This window comes from Martes martes (assembly GCF_963455335.1).
Source record: "Martes martes genome assembly, chromosome: 12".
Lineage (NCBI taxonomy): Eukaryota > Metazoa > Chordata > Mammalia > Carnivora > Mustelidae > Martes > Martes martes.
This window is the reverse complement of record NC_137900.1, coordinates 27,383,282-27,406,337: the sequence shown is the minus strand read 5'-3', so window position 1 is coordinate 27,406,337 and position 23,056 is coordinate 27,383,282. Positions and strand designations below refer to the sequence as shown.

General features: G+C 36.0%; 1 protein-coding gene across 5 annotated transcripts in view; it reads left to right on the top strand.

Moving 5' to 3' along the window:
• Window positions 1-23,056, top strand: part of AGTPBP1 (ATP/GTP binding carboxypeptidase 1) — a 153,034-nt gene that overhangs the window by 17,799 nt on the left and 112,179 nt on the right. For all 5 annotated transcript variants that reach the window (XR_013967697.1, XM_080819315.1, XM_080819316.1 and 2 more), the window contains exons 2-3: window positions 4,729-4,793; window positions 15,823-15,947. Coding sequence is in view for 3 of the 5 variants with exons in the window: in XM_080819315.1 (XP_080675441.1) it covers window positions 4,762-4,793; window positions 15,823-15,947 (157 nt within the window). In the remaining 2 variants the exon portion in view is untranslated. The remainder of the gene's footprint in view (window positions 1-4,728; window positions 4,794-15,822; window positions 15,948-23,056) is intronic.

Sequence of the window (23,056 nt, the reverse complement as noted above, 5' to 3'; positions counted from 1 at the left end):
CAGGTCATGATCTCGGGGTCCTGGGTTCGAGCCCTGCATCGGGCTCTCTGTTTGGCAGGGAGCCTGCTTCCCCGTCTCTCTCTGCCTGCCTCTCTGCCTACTTGTGATCTCTGTAAATTAAATAAACAAAATCTTAAAAAAAAAAAAAGAATTCTAGCAACAGCTTATGAGAAACCCTGGACTAGACTCTGGGACCTCTGCATACACTGCTGTCTAAGAACGAAGTGTGTGTGTGTCTGTGTTAGCCTGTGGAATCAGGCATCCTTTCAGTCTTTTAAGTCTCTCCCAAATGATGAGATTGAAATTGGTGGATTTAAGTCACATCTGGAACTCTAGCTGCAGGGGAGTCTGGGAAATGCTTTTTAAAAATTTTTTATTTTTTTATATTTTAATTTTTTTAAGCTTTCAACTTCTTACAGTACAGGAACGTACAACTAGATGGAAATTGGGATATATATTGTATGACAGTATACCATATTTGCCATATTATTACATATTGTTAGTTTTTTTTTAAATGAAGACTTTTTTGCACATATGTGTAGTAAAATTTTCTCAAAGTAAGTCTTTAAAAGTTGGTTTGTTCATTTAAAATTTTTTAGCATCTGCCACATGCTTGCTATATTCTAGATACTTGGGAGGCATTTAAAGCAGATTTCTGCCCTCATGGAGCTTTAATTCTAGCAGGGAGATACAGATAATAAGCAATGCACAGAGTTAAATGGTCTAGTGAACAAGATGTTTAAAATGAATGACATATTGACCAGTGAGATACTAGATATTAAACCATACGATTTCTTATTTGGATATATCAAGAACCTTGGGTTGCTACTACTTTTTCCTCAAAACCTTGAGGAAGTGAAGGAACCCCTTGTGGTTGCTTTTGTCATTATTAGTGGTGATAAGCTGGTAAGGATCTGGGATGAATTTGATTACAGGATTGATATATGTGATGTAATGGGGCATCCATTGAGCATTCAGAAGTTTATAGAACTGAACTGATTGTTCCCTTAAAAGTTGTTTTGACACAGGTTCATATGTAATCAGTTATTGAATAGTACAGTTTTCAAAGTGTTCCGTTATTTTTGAATCATACTGTGTTAGAAGATGGTAAGTGCTCTGGAAAAAGACAGTAGATTCAAGCGAGGGGCAGTGGATATGCTGGAGTGTGGAGGTAGTTTACAGAATTAAATAGGATGGTTGGAGTAGGGTTTATTGAAAAAGTAATACTCAAGCAAAGAAAGTTTGGAAGTTGGTCAGTCATTAGGATATCTGGCAGAACATTTCAGGTGGAGGAAATAGCTTGGGCAAGGTAAGAATTGGAGGAAAGCAAGGAGGCACAGCCAGTATGTCTAGAGCAATGTAAGTGAGGAGAGCTGTAGGTAGGAGATGAGGTCAGGGAAGGAAGGGCTGAGGGTATCCCCTAAGGCCCTTAATGCCCCTGAAATGGACACATCTCCGGACTTTGAGCAGAGTGGTGACAAGATTTACCTAAGGCTTTTTGTTGCTGTTGTTGTTTGTTTCTCTTTCTTTCCCCCTGAGGGTTTAAAAAAATTGGTCAGGATGTTTTATTGAGAATAGACTGTAGAAGGCCAAAGGTAGAAGGGAGACTAATTAAAATGGTTGGTTTGCCCATGGTAGTAGTTATGGTGAAGTGATGAGATTTTGGATATATTTCGAAAGTAGAATTATCAGGATTTGCTGATGGATTGGATGTGGGATGTAAGACAGTCAAGGAGGAGGTTAAGGTTTTAGACTAAGAATTAGAGAATTATCTTTACAGTTGGAAAAGCTGAGGTGAGAGCACACTGAGTAGGGAAGGGCAGATCAGGGGATCAGTATTGGATATGTTGAGTTTGTAGTATTATTAGAGACCCATGTGGAGATGTTGAACATTCATGAGACCTGATGAGATCACTAAGGAAGAGACTGGAGTTAGAAAAGGACGAGAAAGAACTGAGCTTGGGGCATCCAGTGAAGGAAACTTAGATAATACGGCCAAATGAGGAAAGTATTCCAAGAAAAGGGAGTGACAAGTTCTATCAAATGCTGCTGTTAAGACAAGTAAGGTGAGGACTAAGAACTGACAGTTAGATTCAGGGAAATGGAGGTCACTGGGACTGACAAGTGGGGTGGGGAGAATCCGACTGGAGTGTGTTTAGGAGAGGAGGGGAAGAAAGGACTTGTTAACAAGTGTGTGTAAACAACACTTTGCTTTTGGGAGGGAAGAGAAATGGGACAGAAGCTGAATTTAGGAAGTGGAGCATAGAGAGTTCATTTTTTTTTTTCCTTCAAGACAGGGAAATAGCAACATGATTTTATGGTGATGAAAATGACCCAATAAAGGGTCTTACTTCTAAACTTCATGGTCGATTTTTATAGTTATGCCCTTGTATGCAGTCTCAGTTTCTTTGCCTCTTTCTTACTTTGCCACAAACTTGGTGAAATGCAGCACTTCTTCCAGGTGCCTGTTCTTTGAATTACACAATGCTGTAACAAACACAGACATTGAAAATAGAAAGTTTTTGTGTTCTCTGGGGGCGCTCTGGCCTTAGGCTATAAAAGGTGACCACAAAGGACAAAACTGGTTTAGCTCTAGGATGGTGGGGTTGAGAGCTGGCCTGCTTCCTGGGGGACTCTCTAGTCCCAGAAAGCAGAATTCTTTGAGGTTATCAGTTTCTTTAGTGGAGATAATTTGTCAGAAATTCTAGGACTGGCTGTTGAACATTTCCCACAATGATGAGGTATGGGATATTGAGGAGGTAGGAGGTTATTTGGAATTACAGAGTTTTCCTGAGCTGTTGAGCAGTCTCTTCCTCTCTTGTGATTGGCACTTTCAAGTCCTTGGCTTCCAGGTTTCCTGAGTTCTTCTGGACAGGGTACCTCCCCCCACCCCCACTTTAGTTTTCCTTTTTGTCACTGAGGGCTTAAACATAATTTAATTTTTCTTTATTGCTTTGCTGTTTATTTTACTCTAGTCCTGGGAGGGAGAGGACAGGAATGCCTGTTGTTTGACTGTATTTTATTTTGAATTGGAAGTTTGAATAATTTCTTAACTGTTGAAATAGAATTGGTTGTGATGTAAGTTAACCTTTCCAACTCTACCAGCTCTAATAAGAGTCACAGTAAGCTTTTCATGAGAGGTGCTATTAATGCACTCTTAGAGAAAGTCCTACCACCCAGCAAGTAGAAGTAACTTAAATTAGGGGCGCCTGGGTGGCTCAGTGGGTTAAGTTTCTGCCTTCAGCTCGGGTCGTGATCTTAGGGTCCTGGGACTGAGCCCCGCATCGGGCTCTTTGCTCAGCAGGGAACCTGCTTCCCCCTCTCTCTCTGCCTGCCTCTCTGCTTACTTGTGATCTCTCTCTATCTCTGTGTCAAATAAATAAAATCTTTAAAAAAAAAAAAGAAGTAACTTAATTAACCTTATGTTTATGGCTGCAGTAGTGCTTTTGAAATCACAGGACTTTTTTCTTTACCCCTTCCTTTGGATTTTTGATTCTTAATTTGGAAATGGGAAAAAATTACTTTGACTTTGTAGTCTTTTCTTAAGTCAGTTAAAAGAAAGAATAGTCAGCAGTTTTAAATTTCTTGCCAGCCTGAAAAATAGTCCATGTAATTTTTGTACACAATCCTAAATACATATTTTCTTTTTTATGATTGAATTAATGAAAAAAACTGAAATAAAAAATCATGTGTGTTTTACTGAAGTGAAAGTTCTTTGTTAATTGAAGAAAAACATCCAGAATACCTGTAGTTTTTAAATCTACTACATTCTTTTGCATATTTGTTTCCCTTAAATACTGCATAAATATGTGAGAAACTTGTTGAACTGGCCGTCACTTTTTTACTGTCTGGTGATGCCACAAAATTCTGCTTCAGTAAGCGGTGATATGTAAAATTAAAAGATGTCCAGGGTTTTTTTTGTTTGTTTGTTTGTTTGTTTTTCTTTTTTTAGGGGGTGAATGGTTGCAAAATAAATCTGAAAAGTTGTAAAGATTCTGTGAATGATGTGTACTTTCTAATGACAAAACTGGTATTGATTGAAGGAAAATATGTATTAAGTATATTAAATGAGATGATGTTATAGATGGTTTTTACCGTGTACATAATTTGTTATTAAAAAGTGTTCTCACATAGAAATAATCTTACATACTTACCAGTATTTGACCACTGTGTGAATAGTGGACACTAAGTACAATGCTATAGTTTGAGTATTTTAAGGAGGACTGTAAGAACAGGAAAAGATAATGTGAATTGTCTCAAAAGAAATCTTAACACTAGATCATAGACTGTTGTGTTAGGTTTTTTTCATTTTTGTAGCTCTAGGATTTTGATAACATTTTACTGACTGGTTTTAGATCATGTAATAGTCACACATTTTTGCATTTTTTAAAAGATTTTATTTATTTGGTAGAGATGACAAGTAGGCAGAGAGGCAGGCAGAGAGAAAGAGGAGGAAGCAGGCTCCCCACTGAGCAGAGAGCCCGATGTGGAACTTGATCTGAGGACCCTGGAATTGTGACCTGAGATGAAGGCAGAGGCTTTAACCCACTGAGCCACCTAGGTGCCCCCATTTTTGCATTTTGAAGTAACTTGCCAGAAGCACATAAAACCCAAACATTCTCCTTTGGTTTCTAGTTTCCCATAATAACTTTCAGTGGTATGGTTTTTGTGATGTCTAATATATATAAACTATTGTGTATTTAATACAACTAACATTTTTTCTTTTAGATTATCTGCAATGTTGAAATGAAGTAACTCAAGATGAGCAAGTTAAAAGTGATATCAGAGAAAAGGTACTGTAATTCTAAATACCAGTATGTATCAGTTATGGAAATATTACATGAAGTGGTTATTTGAAACTCCTTATTTGAAATTATTATTTATGTTTAAATAATTGTCTGTTGTATTTATATTTTAAAATTAATATTTATTAATGTTTAACTTTTCAATTAAAACAGGAGTTAGCAAATGATGACCCATGGACCAGATCTGATCTACTTCTTGTTTTTGGATGGCTCATGAAATAAGAATAGTTTTTAACATTTCTAAATGGTTGGGGGAAAAAATAAAAAGAATATTTATATGAAATTGAAATTTCAGTATATATAAATTAAGTTTTATTGGAATATAGCTGTGCTTTGTGTATTGTCTGGACACTTGCTCTACAGTGGCAAAGTTGAGTAGTAATGACAGAGACTATATGGCACATGGTGCTTAAAATATATTCTGTCTGGCTCCTTCCAGAAAAATTTTAACTAACCCCTGAGTTAAAGCATCATCTCTATTAAAGTTCTTATGTACCAAAAAATTGTCCTTAGCAAGGTTTTACTGTGGACTCTTTCAGTTAAAAGTCAGGCAAACTGATTGATTCTGTTCTGGAATTTTTTTAGCTAGATTGCTTAACTCTGTTAAGTCTCAGTTTTCTCACCTATATAATGAGTGAAATAATAATGCTGTTATTTTGAACTTGTGAAGATTAAACAGTGTCTAGCAGGCTCAGTAAATGACAACTTATTAATATTGATGATAATCAGTTTTTGCTTTGTAGCAGTGTTGTATGTTATATTTATATTTTTACAACTTTGTGTTTACAGGTATGGTTTGACTCTGTTTTATAATGAGAAATATATACACAGTTTAGATAAAGATTTGTTCCTTAAACTGTTAGGGTTTCCAGTTATTAACTATGTAATACAGTAGAACAAATTTCATTGCTAAGTATTTTTGTAATTTCTATAGGAAAGGAATTAGGTAGTGATTGTGTTTTATTTATTTTTTAATTAAAAAAAGATTGTATTTATTTTGAGAGAGGGCAAGAGCAGGGCAGGGAAGTAGGGGATGGGGGTAGGGGAAGAGGGAGAGGGAGAAGCAGACTCCTCGCTGAGCAGGGAGCATAACGTGGTGCTCTATCCCAGGATCCTGGGATCACCTGAGCCAAAGGCAGGTGCTTTACCAACTGAGCCACCCAGGTGCCCCAATTTTTAAAATTTTTATTTTTTAAAGACTTCATTTATTTACTTACTTTAGAGAAGGAGAGAGTGTGTGTGCACACTAAGGAGGGGGGTAGGGTCAGAGGGAGAGAATCATAAAGGAGACTTCATGTTGAGGGCAGAGCCTTGTGCACCTCTGAGTTCCATCTGGTGACCCATGAGATCATGACCTGAGCTCAGTAGATTAAGCCTCAGACTCCTGGTTTTGGCAGAGGACATGATCTCAAGTTTGCTAGGAACCTGCTTCAAGATTCTTTCCCTTTGTCCCTACCCCCTTGCACACAGACACCTGCTCACTTGCACGTGGGCTCTGTCTCCCTCTCTCAAAAATAAATAAATCTTAACAAAACAAAAAGAAGGAGCACCAGTTTTACTTTTTGGATTAGGTCAAACAAGTAATGCTATTTCTTTTGATCAGCTAGACTATCTAGAATTACTGGATTGGTGTTCCATATGAGTATGAAATGAATTTGACAACATCTGGCTCTTAGGGTTAGTTTTCATTTTTTTCTCCCGAGATAGAATTTACTGGATATTTATTGTTATTTTTGTCACTGTCTTAGGCTAACTAAACTGGGATTACTGCAAGTGGTCTTCATCTAAAAGAAATGACGCTTTCTACTAATACTTGTCATTTTACTCTGTGAAGAAAGCTGGATGCAGAAAGATGAATTGAGATCCATAGATAAGGATCAAAATCTTTCTATTCCTTCCCATACTTCTGCATCTTGGCATCTTTCTAACTCCCTCGCTCCAGTGTCTGCCCTATAAGCCCTGCCTTACCCAGAATGCTCATCTATTGACTTATTTTCTCTCATTCACCTCCTCCTTTCTTACCCAGTGTAGATCCACTGTCTGTCATTACACTCTAAAAGACCTGAAGTGTCTTTACCTGAGTTTGTGTTTTTCTATCACATGCATCCCACAAAGCCCTTTCTCTGGATAAACCTTTGATGAGCAGCTAAATGATGTTGGAGGATGAACTAACTTGGCAGATATTACTAAAAATTATTGATCATTGGCCAGAACTGAGCCCCATAATCTTGCAACTATGGTTTTCTGGAAAAGTTCATTTTCTCAACTTTTATAATGATTATTTTATACTTTTTATCCTTTACATCTTTGAAATTCTCAGATGTCTCAAATACAGACCCTCATCAAATGGCCTTCCCTCATGATATCACAGAGATAATAAAATCTATTATCCTCATGTTTCTTACACGAAAAATTTACATAGTCTTTTTTTGATCCCATCCTCCTGTTATTTACTCCAATAGAGAATGTATCCCTTTTCTTGTCAGATACTAGTATACTGACACCTGTGTTACTGATTTCATCTCCCTCCTTCCTTTTCACGGTCTTTTTTTTTTTTTTTTTTTTCCTTTTCATGGTCTTTTAATCATTTATTCTTCTGTCTTGAATCTTTAACTCCTTCATTCATTACTATTTAAACAAGATCTGGGCTTCTCAGTGTTTAGACTATGCTCTTCTGTCACTACCCGATATATCTGCTTCCCTTAAAAGCCAAAAATCTGAAATAGTCTGTAAATTCAGTCTATATCTCATTTTACACACTCCAGCCACTCCTGTGTCATTTCTGCCTTATCTGGTACACTAAGATAGTACACTTATCTGGTACACTAAGGCCCCCTGTAATTTTTAAACAAATTTATTGAGATATAATCATCATATGCTACAGATTATACATAGTACAGTTTGGTAAGTTTGGCCTATATATATCTGTAAATCGTTCAATCAATTGGCTTTGTATCTTTGTCAAAAATCAGTTGTCTGTGTATGTATGGGTTTATTTTTGGCCTCTGTTTTGTTCCAGTGATTTAGAGGTTTATCTCTGCCTTGGTGACTTTATAGTGAGTCTCAAAGTTAGTGTTGGTCTATCAATTTTGTTCTTTTATTTCCAAAGTTGGACTTATTTTGCATTTTCATGTCAATTTAGCATCAGTTTTACAAGTTTTACATTCTATACAATAGCCTGCTGGGATTTTTACTGGATTGCCTTGATTCTATAGATCAATTTGGGGGAGAATTGATATCTTAACAACATTCAGTCTTCTTACTCTTGACTACAGCATATTCCTTTTTTATGACCTTTCTTTAACTTTTTTTTTTTTTTTTTTTTTTAAGCAATGCTTTGTAGTTTTCAGTGTACTGGTCTTTCAGGTTGTTTGTTAGATTTCTTTCTTTTTCCCATGAAAATTACAGCTATTTGTGTCTCCTCAATAATTTTTGAGTGTAAAGATATCATGATAGAGGCCAAAAACCTCCTCTAGTCCTCCCCCCACAGAAAAACCCCAAAACAAAACTGAGAGCCTCTGACCTAGCCTATAGTAACTTCTATATTAAGCTAAAAATGAGAAATGTGATATACAGGGTGGCCATACGCCTGATTGAAACTTTTTACTCTGAAAGATAGAACAGATACCAGGGCAAAACAGTTAGCCACAAACACGTACCTAAAGTACCAGTGGAACAAGACCAGAGAAGTTACAAAAATAATGAATATAAAATAATTAGCATTTAATTAACTTTGGTAAAGGAATTTAAAGGATAACTTGACTAATTATTGCTGATGCTAGTATAAATTTAGGCAGTTTAAAATTTTAACAAGTTTTTTCTGGTTGTCTATAACTAGTCACTTGGTAGTGTTGAACTAGAATTTATTGTTAAAGAAGTCTTTTATGCATTTAATTATAAGAAGGAGAGAACTAGTTACTCTTCTCTTCCAGTTATAAGAATATTGTTTCAAACTTACATATTTAAATATTTAACTTTCTACAAAAGAATGATAATGAAATTTCTATTTTTCATTGTCCTTTGATTTATGGTGGAAGAAAATAAAGTTATGTGTTCAGAATTTGGAAAGAAACAGTAAAAATAAAAACAAAGCAAAAGTAATACAAGGTTAAAAAAGGCCTATAAATGAGGATCAGATGTTTCTGAAAGATAATGTGCATTTTGGAAATAAAATCATACTGTTTGAAATTAAATCTTAGTTTCTGTGAGTCATGTTTAAGTCTAAAACCGTAGTATATTTCTGTGGATTTTTTTTCTGTGAGATTTTTTTATTTTTATTTTTTTATGAGGACAGCTCTCTGTTACCTGCAGTTTAAGGTAAAAAAGGTGGTAACATTGATTTATAATATGAAGGTAGGTTGCATAACACTTGCACTTACTTGGGCAATTATTTGTTGCAAAGATAGTTTCCGTACATCATTGGGACTTTTGTAATATCCAGGAACATTCATGCTTTTAGAAAAATAGGTAAGACTGAGTAAACTCAAACATTAAGTAGTAGGAGACTACTACAATGAAACAAATATTTGAGTGATACTGTCTTTAAACTATCCATTTGAAAGTTAACTTGATTTGATGTATTTCATATTGATCATATTTTTAATTTGATAATTTTCTCACTATATGATAATTAGCAATCATAAATCTCTGAAGTTTGGTCTCATGGTAAGTAAGGAAGATACATCCTTTTCTGAGTTGTGTTATTTAAAAATTTTCTCAGTGTAGTTCAGATTGTCCTTTGAATAGCTGTATAGCTTTACCCCACCCTCAAATTTTCCAAAGTCTAAAAATTATTCAGAAGATAGAGCTGCCCTCTGGTGTTCACCCTAGATTCTTTCAACATTAGTGTCAACAATGCCTTACAATTTTAGAGCTGAGTTGGGGTGGCTTAAAATATTTTGTTCAGTTTTGATTCTGTAGATGAAAAAAGTAGAAATAGAGAGGGAAGTTGATTTGCCTATGTTCTCAATTTCCATTTATTTGCCTCCCGTGAAAAAATTCATCCATCTGTTCACCCATCCATCATTTGAAATAGCATTATTCTTAGAAAGGAATAATTTTGATGAAAGGTTTTTTTCTTTTTCTTTTTTTTATATGTAATGTAATTTAAAATTTTAATAGTTACTGATAAAACAAATTCTTAGTTGGGGATAGAATTGACTGTATGTTATGCTTAGTGTGTCTTGTATGTTTGTGAATTTTTTGAATAGTAGATGTTTTATTAACTACTGAAAAACAGTGAGATGATCTTTAAGAAAAATGTGAATTGAAGAAAATTCAGGAAGCACTCCATTATTAAATATCAGAAGTTTGGTTTTCTTGGGGCACCTGGGTGGCTCAGTGGGTTAAAGTCTCTGCCTTTGGCTCAGGTCATGATCCCAGGGTCCTGGAATCGAGCCCTGCATTAGGGTTCCCTGCTCAGCGGGGAGCCTGCTTCCCGCTCCCCCAACCCTCCCTGCCTCTATGCCTACTTGTGATCTCTCTCTGTCAAATAAATAAATTAAAAAAGAAAGTTTGGTTTTCTTAATGCAAATTTCTCTTAAGTTTGGGTTATGGAATTGTTTTTAAAGTTGTACTTTGCTCCTTAGTTTTCAAACTGTGCTCTCTTAATATCATTTCTCACCAAAAAGAACCAGGACTCTTTGGAGAAAGGGCTGATTCTAGGTCAGGAGCACAAAATGTGCAAGATAAACCTAGAGGAGTGTTCTCAGATTTTTTAGCTCAGAACCCCTTGGTGCTCTCTTAAAGTGATGAAGATTCCAGAAAGTTTTTGTTGATGTGAGGTATCTATTGATACTTACATTGTTATATATTAAAACTGAGAAATTAAAACGACTTTTTTTTTTAAGATTTATATATTTTTAGAGAGAGTGCATGTGCATGTGGAGGCTGAGGGAGGGGAGCAAAGGGAGAGGGAGAGAGAAACTTAAGCAGATGCCATCCTGAGTGCAGAGCCTGATGAGGGGATCCATCTCATGACCCTGAGATCATGACCTGAGCTGAAACCAAGAGTCTGACGCTTAACTGCCTTTTGTCACCCACAGCCTCTATTTATTCACTTAAAAATAGCAATAAACCAATTGTATAATAATGTTTTAGAAATAACTATATTTTCAAATGTGGAAGACTAGAATTATTTTATTACATTTTTGCAAATCTGATGTGTGGCATAATGGAAGATGGCTAGATTCTCTTATCTGTTTCTGAGTTTAATCTTTCTTGATCTAAGTATATGTTACATATAATATGTGCACATATTATACATGTGTATGTAGTTTGTGCATGTGTGGTGTTCTTGTTATTATAGAATATGAAAAAAATGTGGGCTTACATAGATATGTGATTAGAAAAGGAGGAAGTACTTGAATCAAAGGCCCTTTAATTAATTAATTATTTTTATTTATTTGTCAGAGGGAGAGAGAGTGAGTGCAAGCAGGGGGAACAGCAGGCAGAGGGAGAAGCAGGTTCCCCACTGAGTAAGGAGCCTGATACAGAACTCGATCCCAGGACACTGGGATCATGTCCTGAAACCAAAGGCAGATGCTTAACCAACTGAGCTACCCAGGCATCCCAAAAGGCCATTATAGATAATTGTGGATAATTGTCCTTTGATTTATGGTGGAGGAAAATAAAGTTGTGTGTTCAGTATTTGTAGAGAAACAGTAAAAATATGATTAAAGCAAGAGTCATAATTATATACGAGGAACAGATATATATAAATGATAATACTATTCTTTGGAAATAAAGCTGTATTGCTTGAAATTCAAATTGAAGTGGATATTCTTGCTAAGTAATAGTTTTATTAAAAGTTAATTGCAGGGTGGAATCTGAAACTGTATTAGTGAACTTTTTGTTCTCTGTTAAATTCTTTTGGTCTTTTTTTGTACTTTTGAGTAATTTTTTTCCATATTTAAGTTTGTAACATCCAGCATTGGTCATTTAGAAATAATTTGATTCCATGACTAATGCAGATCTTCTAAATAGTGGTACATTTTATTATACAGTACTGAAAAATTACATGTATTAATATCACCGTTGCTTTTTTATCAGGAATAAAAGATGTTTTTAAGTAGATTCCACACCCAGCGTGGAGCCCATCTTGGGGCTTGAACTTAGCATCCTGAGATCAAGACCTGAGCAGAGATCAAGAGTCAGATGCTTAACTGACTGAGTCACCCAGGTGCCTAGAAAATTTTCTAGGGAAGCTGACAAGGCTATGACAGTAGATCCACATTTTTCGAAATTCTAATGTTTGCTCAAAAGCTAGATTTTATCATTGGCAGCAGATCTGTCAGTTGTTCTCTTGAAATGATATACTCACTTTGTTTACTTCCAAAAAATGTATGCCCCAATTCCCCAGTCTGAATAATCTTTGTCAATTGTTTCTTTTTTTTTTTTTATTTCTTTTACAATTTTTTGACTTGTTTTTTGAAGTAACCATGTTCTGTGAAAAAAGTGGCTAGTTCAGCTTGCATTTTAAACAATCACAGGTTTTCCTCCCTGGTAACCATCATATTTAGTGTGTAGCTGAAATGTTTAATGCACACACACAATATTAAAGAGATACGTACTCATGGGTGGAACTGGAATTTTTGTTTTTAACTGAGTTCGGGGCGGTGAAAAACACAGTGACTGCTAGTACAGTTTGGTGTCACTGTCTTGATTTGTGTCAGGGTGCTAGCCCTTTACCCACCAGTGCTTTTAGATCATCAAGGCAAATCTCAACACAGAGTCAGATAGTATTTTTATGAAAATAGACTTTGACTTTGTAGATTTTATGGTAGGGTCTCAGGTACTCGACAGGGTATTATAGAATACTTTGAAGACTGTTGGCCAGTAATAGTCTTGTCATGCCTGAAAGCCAGAAACCTATGAAAGGCTAGGATCATACCGAAAGGACTCTGGAACCAACTTGGGAAGCTCCCATTTATTGATCATTGAGTGTTTATAATCGTAGTGAATAAATACCAAATGTATTTAAGTTTTTAAGTTCATACTGATGCATGAAACTAAAATATTTCATTGGTTATCTGATACAGATTTTAGGGATCTTTCTGAGACATGCTTCAAAATTAGTCCATTGATGGGTGTGCTTGTAGGTAGGTATGTATGTGTAAAATAAGATTGTCTGTGGATTGATGATGTTGGAGCTGGGTGGTGAGGACATGGTGGTGGTTCATTATACTATTTTTTTCTTTTTTTTTTGTTCAGTATGGAATTTTCATAGTAATGTTTTTGCTCATTCAGACTTACAGCAGTTTTAAGGAACCATTCCTTCCTCCTGCAACAGTTGAAGAAAAAGAAAATATGTACAAATATGTACAACATGTAACATAGTTTTATCTCTGCAGAATTCTTTTATTTAAAAAATTTGTGGAATGTTTCTGAAAACCAAAAGGATAGAGAATACTATAAGGAACACCTGTGTACTTATCACCCAAGGAATAAAAAAAATTACAAACACAGTGTGTATTATTGCCTAATAACATTTTTTCCCTTATCCCAAGGTAATTACTATTCTGAATTGATGTTCATCATTTCCATGCATGTTTTTATGTGTGTGTGTGTGTGTGTATAAAATGTTTTCATATATATACACACATTAAAGAATATATTGTATTGAATTTGTGTATTTTAAAACTTAATGATATTATACTGAACATATTAGTTTTTTGGGTTATTTTTATATTTGAAGATTTATACATATGAATATATGTCTGTGCTATGTTGGCTCTCTAAAATGGAAATATTGCATTATTTTAAATGGTACATTAGGCCCATTTTCAAATGTATGCTTAATGTGTATTTTCAAACTCCGATACCTTTTCAGTTGAAATATCTCCAAATGTAAAGCATTTGGCACAGTTAATCGGAAAAAAAAAAAAAACAAACAAACAACTGTTTTTCATTTTCTAGATATGTATTGTCTGTGCTGTACCAGCCAATGTTTGAAATGCTAGATATATAGAATAAGACATGCAAGGTCTCTACCTCTGGAGAGTTTACATAATTTCAAATAGTGATAAATTCTGAGATCACACTGGCAGAGTGGAGAGAGTGGAAAGAAGAGGGCCGGGAATACAGCTGTCCATGAATCAACATCTAGGAATGTGTCACAGGAGGAGGAACCAAAAGAGGGTATCTCAGAGAGCTGATGATAGGAAGAAGGTAGAGAGTGGAGTCAATGAAACCCAGAGAAGGGAGGTGAAGGAAGAGGGAGCTCTCTGATTTGGATAGTGCTGAGGTACTGAGTATAAGGAAGGAAGTGACCAGAGGAGGTTGGGAGACCTCAAGGTGGGGAAGGCAAGCATGAAAAGTGAATGGGATGTGAGAAGATGAAGAGAGCAAGTACAGGCACCTCATTTGTAGGAGAGAAATAGGGTGGTAGCGAGTGTGAGCTCTTTACATCTTATTAGTGTGCCACTGGTATGATCCAGTTGAAAGGGGGAGAGAGACGATGAATCAGGGAAAGATTAAGTGAAGGAGCAAATGCATTGAGAATGCAGGAAGGGTTACTGGGTCATGTATACAGGGGAGGAATTGTTCTTTGTCTCAACATACCAGCCAAAGAGAGCCTTTTAAAAACATCAGAGCACATCACTGCTCAAAAACTTTCTTTCTTTCCTTTTTTTTTTCTTTTTTTAAAAGATTTTATTATTAGAGAGCACAAGCAGGCCGAGTGGCAGGCAGAGGCAGAGGGAGGAGCAGGCTTCCTGCTGAGCAAGGAACCCCATGCAGGACTTGATCCCAGGATTCTGGGATCAGGACCTGAGCCGAAGGCAGTGGCTTAGCCAACTGAGCCACCCAGGCGTCCCCTGCTCAAAAACTTTCTATCCCACTTAGTGTAAAAGTCAAAATTCCTACAGTGGCCCGCAAAGCTTTAAATGATGGTGCTCTCTCCCACCTCACCCCCCACCTCTGACCTCCTCTTACTATAATTCTCCTCGAGTCTGCTCCAGCCACACCGCTGGCTACCTCCCTTTTTACTCAGTTTAGCAGACCCCTGCCTTGGTCTCGGTGGTTGTGACTCCTTCCTGGACAGCTCTTTCTGGTTTCTGCACGGTTTACTCCTTTACTTCTCTCAGACCTTTCCCTCGGTGGTACCCTGTCAATGTAGTTTTCTCTGACCACTGTGTGAAATTGCATCCCTCCCCCTAACCTGCCCTTCTTTAAAGCACTTCCCACCACCTTAAATACTGTATGATTATTTACATATTTAATTTGCCTCTCACCATTAGAATGTTCAGTCTGTAGGGGGCAGGAATTTTTGTTTTGTTTACTATTGGTAATACCTAGTACGGTAGCAGATGTGCAAATGTGCAAATAAGCAAACGAAAGAATAGGGAAGAAAGAAAGTGGGTAGAAAATCAGATATGTTTAAGGATGTGGTAGTTGGAAGATGGTGTGTGGGCTTGTAACAGTAATAAAGCAGGACTCTGAAAAGAGACTGGGGTGGAAAGGATGATTAGAGTTTTGAGGTGAACATAGGAAATGTAAGAAGTATTCTTGGAGAGTGAAAAGGTGAATTTTCAAAGTGTGATGTAACGGGCACCTGGGTGGCTCAGTGGGTTAATCCTCTGCCTTCGGCTCAGGTCATGATCTCAGGGTCCTGGGATCGAGCCCCACATTGGGCTCTCTGCTCAGCGGGGAGTCTGCTTCCCACCCCCACCCCGCCGCCCGCCTCTCTACCTACTTGTGATCTCTGTCTTTCTGTCAAATAAATAAATAAATAAAATCTTAAAAAAAAAAAAAACAAACAAAAACCAAAGTGTGATGTAAGATTACTGGACAGGGTTGAATGCACATTTGTGGTTTTCTGAAGTGGAATATGTTTCTCACTTAATAGAATTGTAGCAATGTTAAGCTATAAAACAGTAAGGATATGTGGCATAAATGCTTCACTTTTTTAGGAAAGGGTAGAGTTTTTTGTTTTTTGTTTTTTAAACAGTGATCTTTATTGTATTGAATTTACAAGTGATGTAGAATGTGTCGTAATGTAAATTAACATTCTTTTTAGCCTTACCAATAATTCTCGGGTCGTGGGACTCCTGGCTCAGCTGGAGAAGATCAATACTGAATCTTCAGAATCAGATACTGCCAGATATGTCACATCAAAAATTCTTCATCTGGCTCAAAGTCAAGGTAAATTTTAAACTTTTGCTTCTGAAATACTTTTTCAGTTCTTTAAATGTAGATGTTAGGAATGTTCAAAGTTTTGATAAATAGATGATTTTCTGTAAAAATTGAACTTTCTCAAATAGACTCAAGAAGTAGAAAACTGAGTAACTGTGGAATGAATTGCTGTTCAAAGCATTTTCTAAAAATGAGTATGATTGCCCCACCACATTTTCAAACAATATTTAATTCCAGTGTTACTTGTTCTAGAATGTTGGCAAAAAGATGTCAAGTAGATGGTTACGAGTGTGATGCCTACTTCAAATGCAAGCTCTGTCATTCAGTGGTGGGGTGATTTTAGGGAAATTTCTTAGGATTCAGCTGCACCATCTCCGAAAGAGAGATTAGAGATATCAGTAATTACCATGAGATTTACATGAGAAGCATGTAAAAAGAATGTTAAAGTGTTCAATAAATGATGTCTATAATTAGGCATTACTTCAGTAGATACTGAAAAAGGAATTTAAGGTTCCAAAACCTCTGGTTGATTAAAACAAAACAAAACAAGATGACACCTGATTTTTCTTTTAAAATAAGGGTAAACCAGCAGCTATCTTAATATTTAATAGCAATATATTGAACACATTATGTTAAAATTAAAGTCCAGACATTTTATAATTAGTATTTAATTTTTGGAATTCTTTCATGCTGGGGTTTTAGGTCCTTTAGTAGGCATTCACTGCATTCAGGAACTCTGTTAACCCTTATTCATGGTCACAGACTGTTATTTTGATAACTTCCTCCTATGCAGTCCATGTGTTTAGGGGGTAGTTGACAGCACTCCAAAACCCAGGTGAGGTCTCTAATAGATGACATTTGTTTCTAGCAAAATCTAAGATACCTGTCTATACTTTTTAATTCAGGAAGTCACTATGCTGGATTCTAGCCTTTGAAAGTACTGTGCTTATTATCCAAGGTCAATGTACAAGGATGTACATTTTATTAGTGCAGAGTTAGAGGTACCAAGTATATTCACTGTATTGTTATATGAAATACTTCCTCAAAACAAAACCAGTAAAAACAAAAGAAAACACATTTCTTAGGAGTGTAGCTAACACTTGTATACACTGCTCCCGCCACTGCAGGCTTTCCCCAGTGCAGTCTGGACGCCCCTACTCCAACATCACCACTGCCCCTGTACGCTATCAGTCACTTCTGGGGTGGGTGATACCCCACTCACTCCCGGGTTGTGTAAGACAGTGACTTTGTTTATGTACCTTGGATTAGCCAGTCAAGGCAGTGTCAATGAGTAGTGGAAGAGGGTCCCATCATCATTATAGGATAATTCAGTTGGCTATCCATTTGAGAGAAAAAGTTTGGAAATTTATAGTTCAAGGAAGAAGAAATGCAAGTAACCAGTAAACCTATGAAAAGATTCTTTAACTCCTTGAAAGTCAGGAATTGCTAATGAAAACAACAGATACACTTCTTACTAGTTAGATTGGCAGAAATTAAAGAATGACAGCATCCAGTGTTGGGGACGTGAGAAGTAGGGTATTCTCTTATACTGTTGGTGGTACAGTAGTTATTACTAACTTTGGAGATAAGAATCTGGCAATGTTTATTAAAATTTAAAATGCATTTGCCGCTGACTCTCAGGAATGTATTTGACTAAAATAAAAGTGCTAGTAGGTAAAAGAATGTTTGAGGATGTTTTGCAGCATTGTTTGTAATATCAAAGATCAGGAAACCCCCTAAATACTCATCCGTGAGAGAATGGTTGAATTAATTTTGATGTGGCCAAATGGTGGAACTTAAAAAGTATATTATGTAGTTATTATCAAGAAGTTATTTGTGATATTTGGGACAGATAGTTTATATGTGGAACTCTGTGAATTGTTCTGGAGTCCTAAGTTTAATGTATTAAATAAAAGAGCAGGTTTCTTTAGTTCATGTAACTATATGTGTAGCCTCATTTTTATACAAATAAACCATTAAATATGTATGTAATGTTTATATGAGCAAGGCAAAAAACCAAACACAAACCCAGAAGAATGATACCAAATTTTTAGCAGTAGTTACCAGTGGGATGGAAATGGAGGGGAATGAGGTAAGTTCCTGATTTACTTAAAGTACTTTTCTACTGTTAGAATTGTTGCAGTAAGAACATACTACTTATGTATTTAAAAGATTAAAAAAACCCCAAACTCCTACAGTACCTGTTTACATACTGGAGACACACATTTCCACAATTTGGTGCTAGTTTTCTTGAATGCATTACATTTTTTATCTTTTTTTTTAATTAATTAATTTATTTATTAGACAGAGATCACAAGCAGGCAGACAGGCAGGCAGAGAGAGAGAGAGAGGAGGAAGCAGGCTCCCTGTGGAGCAGAGCGCCCGATGCGGGGCTCGATCCCAGGACCCTGAGATCATGACCTGAGCCGAAGGCAGAGGCTTAACCCACTGAGCCACCCAGGCGCCCCTCTTTTTTTTAAAGATTTTATTTACTTATTTGACAGAGATCACAAATAGGCAGAGAGAGAGGGGGAAACAGACTCCCCGCTGAGCAGAGAGTCCGATGCGGGGCTCAATCCCAGGACCCTGGGACCATGACCTGAGCCGAAGGCAGAGCCTTAACCCACTGAGCCACCCAGGCGTCCCACATTTTTTATCTTTAATGATGTATGACTTATTTATAGCATGCATGGTACTTTTTGTAATTTACCCTTGATTTTTTTCCTAGAAACGTAATAGTTATCCATTTCACGTAGGTGGTCTAATTTGTTGGCATACATCTTTTGGTTGTAATTCCTATATAATCCTGTGAGTTTCTTTAGGGAAGGAGGTGATGTTCTTTCTTTCATTCTCGATTTTTGTCATTTGTGTCATCTGTCATTTTCATGATCTGTCTAGCTCAGTGGTTCTCAGCTGCAGTGATTTTTCCCCTCCGCTTGCCCTAGGACACTGGCAATGTTTGGAGATATTTTTGGCTGTGAAATTTGAGAAGGGGATTGTTACTGGCATCTACTATGTAGAGGCGAGGGATGATGCTCAACATTATATAACACACAGTAACACTCCCTATAAGAATGAATTATTTGGCCCCACTGTCAACAGTGCTGAGGTTGAGAGACCCAGGTCTAGCTAGATGCATTTGTCAGTTTTTTGAAAGAACCAACTTCTGGTTTCATTGATTTCCTGTTTTTCTTTTTTCTATTTCATTGATCTCTTATCTTTATTGCTTCCCACCTTCGATTTGGTTCCACTTTGATTTGTGCTTCCTTTCTGGTTTTCTTAAAGTGGAGCTTTGATAATGGATTTTGAGAACTTTCTTTTATAATGTGGTCATTAAAGCTATAAATGTCCCTGTATATACTGCTTTAATTGCATTCTACAGATATTGATACGTTGTATTTTTATTTTCATTCAGTTCACATATGTTCTAATTTCTTTTGTGATTTCTTCTTTGACCCACAGATTATTTAGCAGTGTGTTAATTTCCCATTATTTCAGAATTTCCCAATTTCTTTCTGCTATTTTCTAATTTAATTCCACTGTGGTTGGAGATTTGTGTGATTTTAGTCCTTTTGAATTTATTGAGATAGGTTTAATGGCTTAATATATGGTCATTCCTGGAAAATGTTCCATGTGCACATGAATGTTCCATCTGCTGTTGTTGGGTGGAGTGCTCTATTAATGTTAGGTCAGGCTGGTTGATAGTATTGTTCAAATCTTCCATACCTTGTTGATTTTCTAGTTAGGTGCTCTATTAAGTATTAGAATTGAGTATTGAATTCCCTACCTATTATTGAACTATATATTTCTCTTTTCAATTTTGGTAGTTTTAGTTTGAATATATTTGAAACTCTTGTTAGCTGTGTAACATTTAAATTGTTAAATCTTTTGGTGGATTGGTTTGATTGTTTCATCATTGTGAAATGTCTCTGTCTCCAATAATATTTCTTGATTTAACATCTGTTTAATCTAAAAAAAAAGTCTGTTCATAATAATACAATCATTCTAGCAGTTATGGTTATTCTTTGCATATTATACCCTTCTCTTCTTTTACCTTCAATCTGTTTCTCTTAAGACAGTATATTGTTGGATCTTGCTTTTTAAAAATCTAATCTGTTTGTTTCCAAATCACTGTACTTATTCTTGTGATTGGGTTTACATCTGCCTTTTTGCCATTTGTTTTCTATATGATTCATGTCTTTTATATTCTACTTCTCATCCTTTACTGCCTTCTTTTGTATCATCTGTTGATTTTTTTAGTTTTTAAGTTGTTAGTTATTTTTGTAGTGGCTCCTGTAGGGATTACAATATACATTGAATTTCAGATTAGTACCAACTTCTTTCTGGTAAAATATTGGAACTTTCTTTCAGTATAGCTCCATTTCTTTCTCACTCCTTTGTGCTGTATTGTCATGTATATTATATTTATAGATGATAGAAACCCAGTGATATTATCATTATTGCTTCCACAGTTTTATGCCTTGTAAAAAAAAGTTAGGAGAAAAGTGGAAAATTCAGCACAGGGGTCTGAATGAAAAGCAGGTTTTAGACCCAAAACTTGGTAGGTAAAGTAATGGAAATGCAGCGAAGTTGTCTCAGGAGGAGATGTAGAGGGAGACAGTTGAGATTTGTATTCTGGGAACTGCCTGCATTTTGTGTTTTGCTATAATAGAGTCCTGTGAAAATGATCAAGTTCATTTTTATGATTTTTATGTTGTCTTGATGAATTTCCCTGTTATCATTATACAAAGTTCCTCTTTATCTGTGGTAATTTTCTTTGCCTTGATGTTTAGCTTTTCCCATTTGTTTCCGTCTAGCCTGTTTGTATTTTTGAATCTAAAGTGTGTCTTTTGTAGATAGCACTTGACATTCTTTGCCTTCTAATTTGAGCATTTAGTTTGATAACTTTTAATATAATGTGATCGGACTTAGATCTACAGTTGTTTTCTGTTTGTCTTTTCTGTTTTTATTTCTTGTTTCTCATTGCCCTGCCCTCTTTTCTATTATTTGAACAATTTTTAGAATTCCATTTTAATTTACCTATTGACTTTGTTTAGTTATACCTGTTTGCATTTTTTAAAAGTCATTCCTCTGGAGATCACAATAAATAATCATTAACTTTTTTGCACTTTGCTTAGAATTACTATTGTAACCTCATATGAAATTCAGAAACCTTGGAACCTTACATACCCATTTGTGTTTACTATTCTTTAGCTATGGTTGTGATATGTATCACATCTATATACACTGTTAACCCTAAAGACAATTTTTGCTTTAGACAGCCATGTGTATTTTGAAGACATTAAGAAGAAAAAAAGTCACTTTTATATTTACTCACATGTTTACCATTTCTGAAGCTCTTTTTTCTTTGCCAAAGACATGAGGTTGATCTGGCATAATTTCCCTTTAGCCTACAGACTTTCCTTCGGTATTTCTAGTGGAAATCTGCTGTGTGAGTTTTTTTTTTTTAATCTGACAAAGGATTTATTTCACCTAATTCTCGAAGGATATTTTTACTGGGTGTAGAATTCTGGGTTGATGGTTTTTGTCCTTTAGCACAATAAATTACATGTAAAACAGTGCTTCTACTATTTTGTGGCCTCCATAATTTCAAAGGAGATGTCTATTATTTGAATCTTTGTTTTCTGAAAATTATGTGTCATTTTTCTCTGGTTGAGTTCATTATTTTCCAGTAGTTTGGTTTTCAGAGTGTGTGTGTAGTTTTCTTTGTAACACATAGAATTTGCTGAGTTTCTTGAATCTGTAAATTTGTCTTTTATCAATTTTAGGAAATTTTTCCTGATCAAAATTTTTTTATTCTTCATTCTTCTTTTGGTATATAATTGGTATATAATTTGGCATATAATTATACATATGTTAGACTTTTGGAGATTGCTTCAAAGGTCCTTGAGGCTCCTATTTTTCTTTTTTTTTTTTTAAGATTTTATTTATTTAAGAGAGAGAGAACGAGAGAGAGTGAACACAAGTGAGGTGGGGTGGGCAGAGGGGGGCAGAGGCAGAGGGAGATGGAGAAGCAGACTCCCTGTTAAGCAGGGAGCCCAATACAGGGGTCGATCCTGGGATCATGACCTGAGCTGAAAGCAGACGCTTAATGGCTGAGCCACCCAGGCTCCCTGAGGTTCCTATTTTTCAATCTTAATTCTCTGTGTTGTTCAGATTGGATAATTTCCCTTTTTATATATTGAAGCTACTGCCTTTTTCCTCTGCATTCTGCCATTATGTATGTCTGATAATTTTTTACATACATAAATGTATGTGTATGTTTCTAAAATGTGCGTGTGTTTCTTTTTTATACTTGTTATTTCTCCACTTTGTGATCTCTTCTCTTTTGGTTCATAGTGAGCTTGTTTTCCTTAATGTAATTGAACGTAATTATGGTAGCTGCTTTAAAATTCTTGCCTGTTATAACATTTCGGTTATTATTAGCATGTAGTGGTATAAGAACTGGGAAGGACTGTTTTAGAAAAGCCAAGGGAGGAAACATTGTCTGTGATGTTAGGAACATAGAGAGGTTAGTTAAAATAAAGATCTTTTTGATTTGACAATTAATAAATTATCGGCCACAGTAAGATCACTTTCAAGTGGTGGAATTAGAAGGAAGATTGCATTATGCTGTAATGTGAGTGGCAGATGAAATAATGACAGGGAGTGTAGACTTTCTGTCATGGGGGGAGTTCTACTGAGAAACAAGAAGGAAACAGAGGAGGAGACAAGTTAAAATAAGATTTGTTACATATGTGGGAAAACAGAAAACAATATGTGGGTACAGGTTGAAGCTGTAGGTTTATAAGTAGGTAGAAAGGATGGGATTTAGAACACAGTAGAAACGATACATCCTCATTTTTCTTCCGAAGGCTGGAAAGAGGAATGCAGAATCGTCAAGGATTGGATACATGAGTGTGTGGAGCTTGGTCATTGTTTATAGGATTTCATCTCTGGTTGACTTATTACTTTGTTTCAGTTCACTGAGGAAATGTAGATGCTGAGAGTTAGAAACAGGTCCAGAGATTGAGAGGAAAGGTTGAGAACTGGCACACATTTTGGAATAGCTGTGGGCTATGGCAGGGCAGATGGACATGGCTGAGAGTTGAGGTAAG